The sequence below is a fragment of the Chanodichthys erythropterus genome, chromosome 8 (genome assembly GCF_024489055.1).
Source record: "Chanodichthys erythropterus isolate Z2021 chromosome 8, ASM2448905v1, whole genome shotgun sequence".
NCBI classification, from domain to species: domain Eukaryota; kingdom Metazoa; phylum Chordata; class Actinopteri; order Cypriniformes; family Xenocyprididae; genus Chanodichthys; species Chanodichthys erythropterus.
In genome coordinates this window covers 3,859,053-3,874,820 of record NC_090228.1, presented here as the reverse complement: position 1 = coordinate 3,874,820, position 15,768 = coordinate 3,859,053, and the positions used below count along the sequence as shown (strand labels likewise).

Genomic DNA, 15,768 nt, shown 5'->3' with positions numbered 1-15,768 from the left:
CGTTTACCTGATGTCTACACTAACGGAGTAACAGCTCTCATTTTTCACACCAGTCATGCTGTGATTTTGCATCACCATTCACATAAAATCACCTCAACATCATCTCACTGCTCATAATTGTTGTTGCTCACCGCCACGCTGGAACAAGGCTTTTCAATTTTTTAGATGCCACGGACCCCCAAATATGAGCAATCTCATGCAAGGGACCCCTATTTCACACATTATTTATTTTAATCAATTTCTTTGTCTTTTTTTATTTATATAAAAATAAATATATTTACTTGAATCAATATTTATTTATTTAATCAATTATTGATGTATTTAATTTAATCAAATGCAAATATTAATATATTATTTATTAAAATTAAATTGTATATATTTTAATTAATTGATATAAATCAAATTATTATTATTTTATTTGTTAAAATAAAATTGTATTTATTTTTTGTATTTATTATTTTAATCAATTATTGATTATTTTAATCAATTTATATATTTATTATGTATTAAAATCTATTTATTTATTTTAATAAATTTGTAAATCAAATGCATATAGTTATTAAAATCAAATTGTATTTATTTTCATTAATTGATATAAATCAAAGTTTATTATTATTTTATTTTTAAAATAAAATTGTATTTGTTTTTGTATTTATTTTTAAATCAATTATTGATTTATTTTAATCAAATGTGTATATTTATTATGTAATTATGTATTATGTAATCTATTTATTTATTTATTTTAAACAATTATTGATTTATTTAATTTAATGCATATATTTATATATAATTTATTAAAATCAAACTGTATTTTAATTAATTTATATCTAATTTATTATTATTATTTAATTATTTTTCAATCAAATATATTTAATTAAATCAATGTTTGTTAATTACTTATTATTTTAATCAATTATTGATAAATATAATCAAATGTATATATTTATATATTATTTATTAAAATAAAATTGTAAATTAAATTATTATTATTAATCAAATATATTTCATATTTAATTAAATAATATATTTTTAATCAATTCTTGATTTATTTTAATCAGATGTACATATTTGTATTAATTATTTAAAGAAAAAATATATTTTTTATTTTTTTAATTGTAATCAAATTTATTTAGTTTAATCTTGTTGTTATTATTATTATTATTATTATTATTTGAAGATCAGTGTAAACCTGAATAATCTACACAAAAACATTCTGGCATACAAACTACATGGAAAGAAGTTCGACAGGAAAAAACAGTTCTTCCTCAGGCTATCAATCACATGAATCTGAGTGATATACAAATGTTTAATGCTGTATTATTATTACATGAATGACGTTTCTTTATAAGTAACACAAGGGCAATTATTTCCTAATCATTTCATCCAGCACATCTGTCAGCGTTCACTGGATATGAATTAAAATGTGCCGACTGGAACCAGCATTTCAAAACACTAGTGAATGTGAGCGGATGTAAGAACAGATCCGTTTCAACGACTGTTTGATTACAGTAATTAAAGAGCCTATAAAAGTGTCACGTTATAAAAGACAGCGTGATGGCGGCGGCGGCATGAATCAGAGCCTCACACAGGGAGATACGTTTCCATATGCAGCACCATATCACATGTTTATGATTATAGCTATTCTGTTCTGAATATGTGAGAGCTGTTATACTGAAAACTGGTTCAGATGCAGAATTCTATTTGATAATGATGTAATGTAATGCAATCAAGATATCGCTGTGTGTGTGTGTGTGTGTGTGTGTGCTGACCTTGAGAACAGAGACACAAACACACACACAAACTGCCTTCATCACTATGATGCTTCCTCTAATGAAGCAGCTCGTCTCATAGCAACAGATTCAGGTTGCCTGTACAGAGTATGGATCCAAATGTGGCCGTGGGTGAGAGTTTACGATTTATGACACTCTCTGTGTGTTTTATTTGTTAAGAATGTGATAATGATCACCCTTTAAGGGTTAATTCATGCAAAAAAATCTTCTTTTCTTTCATAGTGTTATATATATATATATATATATATATATATATATATATATATATATATATATATATATATATATATCATCTTAATGTCATTACAAAACTATATAATTTACAGTAACACTTTACTTGAAGCCTTTACAAGTAATGCAACAGAAATAATACATTAATTATGCCTTGTAATGCACCTTATAATACACTGAATAATTTAAACCTGCACTTATAATACGTTTTATAAATTGAACACACCTTTAGACGGTATAATGCATTAAAACACATGACAAACAACCAATTTCAGATGTAACAATGAATTTGCAAATATTATAATGCATTTTAACTTACAATAATTTATGAAAAGATATAAGGCATTAAAATGTACTTTATGAATAATTCATTATACATAGAGGCTTCAATGGATGCTTAACTTTCTTCTTTGCACAAAGAATGACAAAAAACAAACAAACAAACTAACAAAAATTGGGTACATATTTAAGCATAAAAACAGCTTTGAATAAGAAACAGACCAAAAATTAAGTCATTACTCACTAAAATTCATCACCTTCAACTCATCCTCAAGGCACATTTTGATTAATACCAGTATATACCAAAAGATTTGCCTTGACTCACAATATTTTAATCATTTTTGAAGGTTGATTGTGTTTGTTCTGATTTCATTTTCATTATATGTAGAAGAATAAAACATATCCTTGATATGAGCAATAGTTTTATAGTGTTAGTCACTTGCTGAAAGAAATATAGTAACATCTAAATTAGCTAACTAATTTTATTCAAGTCAAAAATATTTAGCATCCCCTTAAAAGCATTAACCTGACTTCCTGACCTAACCCGAGTCAACCTAAATACATTCATTTACCAGCAAGATCAATTTTAGAGCTTAAATCAGGTAGAAATAGCTCTTTAAGGTAATAATTGCAGGGTTTCACTGCAACAAAATGTAACTATATTATCCCTGGCTCTAATTATAATAATAATATAATAATAATAATCCTTACATTTATATAGCGCTTTTCTGGGCACTCAAAGTGCTTTACATATTGAAGGGGGAATCTCCTCAACCACCACCAATGGCTAAATACTATAAGGCATGAAGATATTAAGATATGACAAACATTAACATCATGCTTTTCTGTAAAGCTGCTTTGAAACTATGTGAATTTGACTTAACTTAGCAAAAAGCACTCTGTCATGAACAATACTGAGAAACTTAAACTAGACAAACAAAGTACTTTTGGGGAGCATAAAAACTGCCATGACCCTGCGGCTACAGTGAAACACTGAATCTCTTCATGTCACAGTGAAATATTAACGTGTTCTTATAGTTGTATTAAAGTTTCAGATCCATGTGGCCTGTAGGGATGCGGCTGTATGTCGAGTCAGGTAAGCGTCTGTGCTTCTGAATAACCACATCAATATGACATCCATTGACATATTGCAGAACAATTCACAGTGGTGTTGAAGTATCATTTGAGTCATGCATATCTGATTTCCATTTGTGAGCAATCAAACCGCAATAGTACAGCCTACACAAGCACACACACACACACACACACACATTGCTGCGCTCACTTCAGCCGGCTGTATTTGAAGGGTAATTGAGCTGTTTTGAGCGTTCTGTTCATCTTCATTAAAAAGACTCACCCGCCGTCAGTCAGACGTGAGTGTTCTTATACCCAGCTAAGAGGGACCGTTCTGGCAAGGTTCTCTCAAAGTTGTGAACAAACGTTCTACCAGTAACGTTAATAGAACGTTCATTCAAAGTTATCTGGTCTTTAATAACATTCTCAAAATCTTAGCACACAATACATTGTATGCTTATGTAAAGTTGACAAAAGAAACTTTAATTAATTTAAAAAGTTTAGTTTGATGACAGAAAAATATGGAACCCCGCACATGACGTGCAGGAAAAAAAATAGTTTGCAAATCGAGGGAATGAAAGAGTAAATGTGTGCCTGATTTACTTTTTTTTCCCTGCATGTCATGTGTGGGGCTCCGTAGAAAAATATTTATGAATATACAATTTTGTTTGTCTACTAAAATGATCATTATGTCAACGCAGGAAAGAAAATGGTTACACCCACAGACCAGCAGGTGGCGACAAGTGACTGTCATTATAAATGAGTCATTTAACCATTCATTCAGGAATGAAACATTTATGCGGGAGTCACTGAATCATTCACTCAACCGATTCACTCAAAATCCCAGATTTGTTCAGGAAGAGAAGACCTTGGAAGGTTTGACTTCATTTTAATCTATTTTGCCATGGAGTGAAAAATAAAATGTGCGTTTCTCAATATTAACTTGTTTATTGAATAACTTTAACTATAGTTTTACTCAAGTGTTGTATAAAAGCATTTTCACCCTCACGGTTGGGCTGTTAGTGCTTGGAACAACAGCATTCTTGCTCGTTTTATATTGCTTAATTTATTTGTTATTATAATATAGATTATTTTTTCTTTTTCAACTTTTCCAATCATGTTTTGCATGCAACAGTTGATAATGCAAACACTGCACACTTAGTATGCAAAAGATGCTGATTTCTGAGGGTAAATAACTCAGTCTTGATCTTGTCTAGAAGCTGTGCTCCCTTTAAACATGCCTGAGTGTGTGTGTTGTGGAGCTGTAGATCACACAGCGGTTCATACAGAGAAGAGCAGAGAGACTGTGATGCAATATTCATGCTGTTCATTTCAGTCTTCTCAGAAGCGGGTTTGTGCAGAGATGGAGTTGTTATGGATACGGCAACTCCCTGGTCGTTATGGATACAGTTGCTCATGGGAGGCCCGCGGCCTAAAAAACACAAACTCACCCTCCTGCTGTTTTGTTTCCCCACCATGGCAACGGTGTCCGTAGTGACGGGACAGAAGAAGACCTACATATTGAGACCTACATCAAGGCTGATGGGAGAGATAAGGATGACCACGGTCTGAAAACACTTGAACATTTTTACAGCTACACTACAGTTCAGATTAAAAAAAAATCTAGGTCTATTTTGTTTACCTGTAGGCAGCAATGAGGTTCAATCCCAGCTAACAGGGAACATTCTCAGAATGTTCTGGCAAGGTTCACTCAACGTTATAAACAAACATTCTTCCAGTAAAGTTAATAGAATGTTTGTTCAAAATTATCTGGTCTTTAATAACATGGTCTCAATATGTTACATTATTCATGGAATGTTTTGAAATGTTGCTGCTTGTTTTGGAATGTTCCGAGAACATTCAAAAGTAACAATTCCATAATGTTTGATAAATGATAAAATGTTATTTATTATAAACCTTAATATTGAACGTTCAGTAAACTTACAGAAATAACATTGTAAATGGAAATGTTAGCTAAATGTTTCTGTTAGCTGGAATGCAAAGCAAATTTAGACTTTTGCTGAAGTTCTCAGATGTTTCTACGGAAGCTTGTTGAATTACGAGATTTAACTCGCAATTGTGAGTTATAAAGTCAGAACTGCTTGTTATAAAATCAGAATTGCGAGAAATAAAGTCACAATTCTGAATTTTTTTTGCAATTGAGAGTTTTTAACCACACAATTCTGAATTTATAACAAGCAATTCAGACTTTTTTCTCAGAAATGCATGATATAAACTTGCAATTACCTTTTTCATTTTTTATTTCATAGCGGAAACAAGCTTCCATATGTTTCTCAGAGGGAAAAGACCCAAGGAATCTCACACAGTCTCCTTGAGAGATTCAGAAGAGATCTCAACAATCTCTCAAACAGAACTCCAATTTGCAATGCTACCGAAGTCTGCAGTCATCTTACTTCGAATGATCTGAGCTGCTATCTTTATCTCTACTGTATGTCAGAAGTCATCGCAGTTTGTTTTTGACTGTTTTTTTTCTTCTTTTATTTCAGGAGAAACATCTGATGCAACAGTCAAAGAAAACTCTGAGCTATGAAAGTGTTGTCAAAAGTACTAATTTCGATACCAAGTCGGTACTTAAATTGTAAAAATGTGATGCTTTGAGCGCTGTTGAGCGGATTCAGTAAACACCTCTGATTGGCCATTGTGTTCAAGCGCTCATCAGATATGTTTGTGATTGGCTACAATGATCAACGCTTCAAAAACATGTTGTAAACAGACATCTTCATGGAGTGCTTACACAGATGCACAGGGGAGCGTTTGAAAGCTTTCAACTCTCCCGCTCCTGCTTTCAAAGCGCTTCCAAACACTTTTGTGTACCCGTGCGTTGTACGCTGAAGTCAATCACAGACATATCTGTTGAGTGTGTGAACATAATGGCCAATCAGAGGTGTTAAGAATCATCTCAACATTGCTCAATGCGTCACATTTTTAAAATTTTTTGGTATCAAAGTCGGTACTTTTGACAAATTGCTTTTGTTCCTCTTTGGATAAAAGCACCTGCTAAATGCATATATGTAAATCCGAGCAATAACATGGTCCTCTGGTTAGTCCAGGTGATGCAGCGTGTATTAAACAGAAAGAAAAGAAAGCTGTTTGTTTGTTTTTTAACAATGTTAATATGTTTATCTGACTGTCTCACATTGCATTGAACTATACATATTCTTCAGACGTAGTCTTTACATTTTGACCATGGGTCTTTGCATGCACTACAAAAGGCTGACAAATGACTCCACAATACATGTTCAAAACTCGAATCACTGAAACATGAAAACACTCCAGGTTCACAGTCTGCACAGAGTGGACATACAGATACACCGCAGGACCGGCACGACTGACAATGAGACTCTTCAAGAGACACAAAAATACAAGATCTAAGTTCAAAAATATATACCTTTACATTTTGTCATTTATATTTGAAACGGTGCCCTGACTTCATAAAGCAGCAGATAATATTAACATGAAGAATACTATCCTCTTAAGTTCTGTGGGTGGTGGGAAAACACACACACACACACACACACACACACACACACACACACACACACACACACACACACACACACACACACATGCTCTGTCTAGAACATGTCTGGGTCACATTTTAAATCCAGAATCCAAAGAAAGAAATACAAAATTTCACATATAGATAATTATGCTTATTTTTATGACCAATAAGATTTCTTGTGTTTTTTTTTTAAGTGACAATCAATTATTATCATTATTATGATGACTTGTTTCCGCCATGAAATAAAGAATAAAAAAGGTAATTGTGACTTTTAGCCCACAATTCTGACTTTTTTTCTCAGAATTGTGAGATATAAACTCTTTATAACTTTATAACTTATATCTCGTAATTGCGAGAAGTGAGAATCACAACTTTATCTCGCAGTTATGACTTTATATCTCACAATTCGGACATTTTATCAAGTCAAGTCAAGTCAAATTTATTTATATAGCGCTTTTACAATTGGTAATTGTTTCAAAGCAGCTTTACATATTAGAAGCACAGAAAAAAAAGGGAAGTGGTTAAAACTGTACAAACAAGCGTGGTAATATGTAACATATTACACAATTATGACTTTATATCGAAATTATAACTCGCAACTGTGAGTTTATATCTTGTAATTTTGAGAAAAAAAGTCAGAATTGTGAGATAAAAAGGTCGCAATTACCTTTTTTATTTTTTTATTTAGTGGCGGAAACAAGCTTCCATACATTATGCAATGATAAGTTTTGGTCTGCAAGTTGTTGTTGTTGTTGTTGGTTTTTTTTTTTAATCAGCAAGGATGCGTTAAATTGATTTAAAAAAATTACATTTATAATGTTTTAAACTATCACTATTTCAAAAAAATGACTTTCAACAAAAATATTAATCAGCACAACTGTTTTCAACACCGATAATAATAATCAGACTGGAATAATGATGCTGAAAATTCAGCTTTGATCACAGGAATAATTATATGTTATTAATTATATTTTTATATTCAAATAGAAAAGAGTTTTTTTTAAGTTCTAAGTAGTACTATTTCACAATTTTACAGTTTTTACTGTATTTTTCATCAAATAAATGCAGCCTTGGTGAATACAAGAGACTTTCAAAAACTTAAAAAAAAAAAAAAAAACTCTTCAACCCCAAACTTTTGAATGCTAGCTATAGCCTATATATAATTCATGTTGATATTAGCACTGCTTTTAGTTTATAAATAAAAAATGTGACTCATTTGCACATAAGTTGTCTTGAATATTAAAAAAAAAAATCTTACTGGTCTTAAAATAGGCTGCTTCTTTGTTATGCACAATATAATTTATTTGATTTAGCAGTGAAATGTGACCTAGACATGTTCCTGACAGGTTTCATGACATTCACACACACACACACACACACACACACTGATGTGACAGCTCTAATCTCTCCATGGCTGAAAGAAAAGAAAGGATCTAATTAGAGCGAACGTGTTCACGGCGCAGAGCTGCCGCGTGCGTGTTTTCAGAGGCTCTGCTGCGGCGTCCGTCACGGACTGAACTGAAATCACAGTGTGAATCGGTGCAGCTTTGTTTCACATCATTATTGCACATCACATCTGATTGTTGCACTGGGAAATTTTTCCAGGAAACAGGGACGAGGAAGAGAACTGCAAGATAAATCAACACACGCATTCAAAGACCCCATGACAGTTTTGTGGCTTCATATATGCTAGTACACTCTTGAAGCTGACACAATCCAACTTTTAGAAGATGTATACATTTTAGCTTTAAACAAACATATTTCAGCTTGATATGAATCATTGACTCAACCAATGGTGTGCAAACTAAAGCATGTTGGTTGCTTTAAAAATCGAAAGAAACTGCTTTCATGAGGTCTTCAAGTGTCCCATTTTGAGATGAACATCTCACACACACACAGACAACAATGAATCCACCAGAGATACTAGAGCAGATAAAAGCATTAATGACTGAAGGTCACATTTATTAAACTTATCATGTTTACTCTCTCTCTACTCTGTAGTTTAGTATAGTCGATACACCAATACTTCATTTTTAAACACTTGTGCCTCTACACATCTTAATACACTTATTGCAACGACAGAGGCCTTGGAAAGGGAATCGAGAGGGTGTTGGATTTGCTACCTGACACAGAAGGGAAGCCACAGGTGGATGTGTGTCCTTTATACAGATGAACATTTAAATGGAGAGCCGACTAAGCAGGAAACGTTTCACTATCCATTTCATGATTTTTTTTTTTTTTTTGTGCCAGCTGGCTTCAGTCTGTTTCCACACAGAATAAATGGGAATTTCCAAAGGTCATGAGCAGTCCGATTGATCGAGATGTCCATACGCGAGCTTTCTGTTCACAGAGAGTCCGCTTTCAGAACCATCCAATCACAGGCTTATTCTATTCCAGACTGTCCAATCCAATTCATCAAATCCATCTGAGTCTCTGCTGGCCCCGCCTTCCCCGTCTCTGGCCGATATAAACTGTACGTCAGCCAGAGGTGATATAGTAGCTGCAAACGTCACAAAAGCTTTAATATTTGCAATTTCTTCTTAAAAAAAGAAACATTTGTAGACAAAATATATTGCATTTTTGAACAAGTGAATCTCATAAATAATATCTGGGTCACATTTCACCCAAAATAAAAATAAAGGATATTTTGCATGAATAAAAAGGGAAGTTAACCAATTTAACCAAAGGATTAGTTGACTTCAGAGTTAAAATTTCCAGTTATACTTTATTTTACAGTGCCGTAGTTACATTGTAATTTCTCAAATAAGTGCCAAGTACTATTAATGAACTACAAGTACTTACTATAGAGTTACAGTTAGGATTAGAGTTTTCTTGTAATTATGCATAATTTACATGTGCAAGTACATGTAGTAACGTGTAACTACGACACTGTAAAATAAAGTGTTACCAAATTTCCTGATAATTTCCTCACCCCCATGTCATCCAAGATGTTTATGATTTTCTTTCTTCAGTTGAAAACAAAAATTAAGGTTTTTGAGGAAAACATTCCAGGATTTTTCTCCATATAGTGGACTTCACTGGGGACCAATTGTCTGAAGTTTCATTGCAGCTTCAAAGAGCTCTACACGATCCCAGACGAGGAATAAGAGTCTTATCTAGTGAAACGAATGGTCATTTAATAAAAAAAAATAACATTTATATATTTTAACACCAAATGCTCGTCTTGCACTAGCTTTGCGATGCGCCACTCATTACGATACTAAAATAACACTGACTGAATTTCTGTTAAAGATGGAGATTTTATGCATTAAGATAAAAAAAATGTGCTTAAATGTCATTAACATGCAATGCAAAAATAAAAACACACTGAAAAAAATTATTTTCATGATTTGTTATCTCAACATATTTTTCTTTTGTCAAATCAACCTAGATAATTGATGTTGTTCAGATAATATCATATTTTGAGTTTCTGTTGATTAAATCAATCGCCCTTATTGTATTAACTGAACTCAAAATTTTAAGGCAACCAGGTAACTAAGTTAAACCAACAATTTGTTTTATTTTCTTTATGCAAAATATAATTTCATTTGATTTTGGGATTAAATGCGACCTGATATTTCTTTGCGAGATTCACTCTAACATCATAATTTAAGTACATCTCTTACCACATATATAATATTCTGACTTCATATACAGATATTCAGTGATTTACAATCAAACATTCAGGACGTGCACAGTGAGCAGACAGGATTTCATATGCAACCATACAGTGCTCTTTATTGCTTGCGAATGCATTTCAGGTAACATACTGAGCAGGGTGTGGACAAAGTGGTAAATGAAGTTTATGCTGAGGATGCGTGACAGAAAATCTCCCTATGCCAGTTGCTTAGCAACCTTTCCTCCACTCACATGATGCACAGGACAAATCTCTGAATTATCTCTCGATTAAAATCCAGCATAATTACCATTAGCTAAAAATACATATGTATTACACAGAGTATAGAGGATGCAGATGAATGACTCAGATGACGTGAGTTGTTTGTCTGTAGTTAATAATGAATGATGAAATATTTTATATCAGACCATGTATTAAATTACTTATAACTACGAATGTTTCTACAAGCATGAATAGAAATATATGACTCGTTGATGCATGTACAGTTTATATCAAGAGAGCGAGCTAAAGTCAACATGAAATCAGAAACTTCACTCCTAGAGACACGTTCCTGTGCAAAAAAAAAAACATAAGTTTGGGGGGGTCGGTAATTAGTTTTAATTATGTTTTTGAAAGAAGTCTCTTAAGCTCACATAGGCTGCATTTATATTTATACACTGAAGACTGGAGTAATGATGCTGAAAATTCAGCTTTGATCACAGGAATAAATTACATTTTACAATATATTCAAATAGAAATCAGTTCTTTTGTATTGTAATAATATGTCACAATTTTTACTGTATTTTTGATCAAATAAATGCAGCCTCTGTGAGCGTAAGAGACTTCTCTCAAAAACATTATAAATCGTACCGACCTCAAACTTTTGTCCAGTAGTGTATTTGCTTTGCATGTTTTACATGTTTGTAGTCAGGTAACGCCCACTTTTCACCATCCAATTAACTGCAGTATGTAAAACAGGTTGTGAAAAGCATTCATGTTGACTTTAAGTGCTTTCTTTTAAACTGTTTGAACATCTGACAGTGGTTTGAACAAGTTAGGCCAATAAGAGTCATTCTCTCTCCCCAGTGACATCACACAGCACGAGAGCGTCTGTTACCTGTGAGTCTCGTCTGGGCCGTTCCCTCCCTTTTAAGACAGAACGTTCCCCTCTGTTCGGTTGAACCCCGTGAACACAAGCTCTGAGCAGTTATCTGTGTGTACAACCAGTGTAATGATGCCGGTTCAGTACGTGCCAAGAGAGGGTGGAGACAGACGGGGAGCAGACAGAAGTCATGCATGAAACGGAAGCGAGCAGTTGACGGATTCTCCACTGCTTCAGATCAACAACGCACACACGTCCCCTTTGATTCCTCCTTGCAGACGGAGACAGAGCGGTCCATGCACACACGGCACGTCCATCGACAACAATCAGGCAGCTCCAAACATTTACACAGACAAGCAGACAATTAAATCCAAACAGACAGTTTACAGACAGGTTGTGATTTAGCTAACTACAGTATATCTCCTTCTGCTCTTGCTTTTGGAAGCATCAGTGTCAAATAAATCTGAAGTTAGTCACCTGAACTCTCCCTGAACAAATGCTTTCTGTTTCTCTGAGTTAGTGCAAGAAAATCAAATCAAAGGGTGAAGCTCACAAAAACATGCCCCCTAAAAAAACAAAAAAAAAAACAACAAGAAATTATATTTACAAAAAGAAAATGAAGCCAGTTTCAGCACTATTAAGATTTTTTGCATTGTGACATTTTCATGACTTTTTTTTTTTTTCATTTCATTTTTACAAACAAACACACACACACACACATATATATATATATATATATATATATTATATATACAGTACAGTCCAAAAGTTTGGAACCACTAAGATTTTTAAAAGAAGTTTCGTCTGCTCACCAAGGCTACATTTAAAATACAGTAAAAAACAGTAATATTGTGAAATATTATTACAATTTAAAATAACTGTGTACTATTTAAATATATTTCACAAAGTAATTTATTCCTGTGATGCAAAGCTGAATTTTTAGCATTGTTACTCCAGTCTTCAGTGTCACATGATCCTTCAGAAATCATTCTAATATGCTGATTTGCTGCTCAAGAAACATTTATGATTATTTTCAATGTTGAAAACAGTTGTTTTTCAGGATTCCTTGATGAATAGAAAGTTCAAAAGAACAGCATTTATCTGAAACACAAAGCTTCTGTAGCATTATACACTACCGTTCAAAAGTTTGGGGTCAGTAAGAATTTTTATTTTTATGAAAAGAAATTAAAGAAATGAATACTTTTATTCAGCAAGGATGCATTAAATCAATCAAAAGTGGCAGTAAAGACATTTATAATGTTACAAAAGATTAGATTTCAGATAAACACTGTTCTTTTGAACTTTCTATTCATCAAATAATCCTGAAAAAAATATTGTACACAAATATTTTGTACAATTGTGCACATTAAATGTTTCTTGAGCAGCAGATCAGCATATTAGAATGATTTCTGAAGGATCATGTGACACTGAAGACTGGAGTAACGATGCTGAAAATTCAGCTTTGATCACAGGAATAAATTACATTTTAAAATATATTCACATAGAAAAGTGCTATTTTAAATTGTAATAATATTTCACTGATATTTTTTACTATATTTTTAATTAAATAAATGCAGCCTTGGTGATCATAAGAGAATTATATGAAAAATATTAAGATTTTTTGCATGACATTTTCATATTTTTTCTTCATTTTAATTTTATGCAGAAAAACATTAATTCATTACTGTAATACAATTTATATATTTAAATAAAAAATAAATTGTGAAGAAATTATGCATCATGGTAGTAATTAATGAAAAAAATATATAATTATCATTACTGCAATACAATATATATTTAAATTTCATACTGTAAAGTAATTATACATCATAGTAGTAATTTATGAAAAATCTAATTCTCATTACTGAAATACAATATATATTTATTACATTTTTAAATTGTAAAGAAATTATGCATCATGGTAGAAATTTATAAAAAAAAATCTTATTATTACTGCAATATAATATATATTTAAACTTTAATTATGCATCATGGTAGAAATGTGTGTAAATTTATGTTATACTATTCTACAAGAATGATAATCTAGTCAGAATAATCACTAAGAATAATGGAAATTACAAACATATTTTTACGGTAATGATGATTTGAGAGGAAACTGAAATGTCACAATGCAAAAAAAAAAAAAGTCTAAAAATGGTATTAGTTTTCATTAAGCAAAATATATATATTGTTTTTTTCTATTATGATTTTGTGAAATTCACCCTAATATTTCTTTTTTAAAAATTCTTATATCACTCTGTATACAGTTCTAAACATAATAATCTCTATATAATTAACTGAGGGAGAGGATAATGTATAGCCACACCCACAGTGGGCGGAGTCTTTGCAGTACATTGGGCTATGCGTGAGTAGGCGTGGCCTCAGAAGATGGACGGGATAGGGGAACGGGAGCGGCGAATCGGACAGGGCGAGGTCACTGGAGAGAGACGGAGAGAGCCGGCTATGTTGTTTAAGCTTCGGGATTTCTCAAAGCCTTCAGACGTGAGAGAACGCAACAATAAGAGCACAAAGACACACAAAACAAACACAAAAGTGTCTCGTGGGACACGGTCACAGACGGCCGTGAGACATGCGCACACAAATAAGACCACATCACATTTACTGTGTCCAGCGATCAGAATGATGCCATATTCAAATACTGAAATCTCTAGAAGATTTATTTCAGAAGCTCGATCTTGTTTTTCATTTTGATCACTGAACATGTTTTGTGTGCAATCATGTGCTCAGTAATTGTGAGAAACTGAATTGCTAAGTGATCAGTACATAAAAAGGGCATTATAATATGATAACGATTTTCTCAAAGGACTAAAACACAGTTTAATTATGATTATGATGATGATGAAAATGATGAGGATGATGATGAAATTCAACAAAAAAATAAATAAATTCAAAGCCAGTCTGGATGGAAATGCCAACTAAAACTGTACAAAAGTTGCAAAAACCTCACACCTCACAAAAACCTCTTGTTTATGCCATTCATGGACAGAGTTTCACCAATGATAAGCAAACAGTAGTTCACAGAGCAGTGATGACCACATGTGTAATTCTAGAATGTTGTTTACACATCATGAAACGATGATCAATGCAAGTAAATGATACTTATTAGAACGTACAGTATCATGTATATCTGATTATAATATGTGGAAACTGTACATTTTGATGGAAGATGGTTATTCAGAGCTCTGGTCATAAAATAAAAAATAAAATAAAAAATAGTTATATATAAAAACTAAATATTTAAGTAATATATATATTATTTTTATAAAATACACTTATATATATATATATATATATATATAATTATAATATATAATTGGTATAATATATATTGGTTCTGTAATATATTGCTTTGGCTTGTAGATGGTGCCTGATGCCGGAGATTATATATATATATATATATATATATATATATATATATATATATATATATATATATATATATATATATATATATATATATATATATATATATATATAATTTATAAATAAAACCACATTTACAAGACTTTTAAGACTATTAATAATTCAGTTTATTTCCCGGTAGTAAGGTTGTCAGAAGTACTGGTAGCATTTTGAGCGCTGTTGAGCAGACTCTTAAACACCTCTGATTGGCCATTGTGTTCACGTGCTCAACACATATGTCAGTGATTTGCTACAATGATCAACGCTTCAAAACCATGTTGTAAATAGACGCTCAAAATCTGCTCAACAGCACTCAAAATGTTAGGGGAAAATGTTGATATGGTCATATTTTTTACATTTCAGTTACCAAAGTACCGGTACTTTTGACAACCATACAAAACGTAATCATTCGTGCATCTGACTCCAAGTATTCCACAGACAGGTTATGTATTTTGTGATGTTAAATAAAGCATAAAAAAACTCCAACACATCAGCGGGAAACTGACGGACTCATATATTATCCTTCTGCTGAGATTTTTATAATTTCTTTGGAGTTTATTTCCTCCTAGATTTTCTCCTCTCCTACAGCGAAATGCTTTCTCTATCTGGATGCACTTAAATCTGCAGTTAAATCTGTCACATATCACACATGCGCACTGCAATAAGCCGACAGAACACAGGTTAATGCATTTACATGCCAAAAATCTGTTTATGCTTAAGCCATTTATGA

General features: G+C 32.4%; 1 protein-coding gene across 7 annotated transcripts in view; it reads right to left on the bottom strand.

Annotated features, from left to right (window-relative positions):
* kcnc2 (potassium voltage-gated channel, Shaw-related subfamily, member 2) overlaps positions 1 to 15,768 on the bottom strand; it is a 125,670-nt gene that overhangs the window by 55,304 nt on the left and 54,598 nt on the right. For 5 of the 7 annotated variants that reach the window (XM_067390826.1, XM_067390827.1, XM_067390828.1 and 2 more), the window contains one exon: positions 13,852 to 14,109. The exons of 1 other annotated variant lie outside the window; for it this stretch is intronic. In XM_067390826.1, coding sequence (XP_067246927.1) covers positions 13,997 to 14,109 — 113 coding nt within the window. In that variant the 3' untranslated portion in view covers positions 13,852 to 13,996. Of the gene's footprint in view, positions 1 to 9,118; positions 9,398 to 13,851; positions 14,110 to 15,768 lie in introns of those variants that run through there. One more of the 7 variants, XM_067390825.1, reaches the window with a different exon arrangement.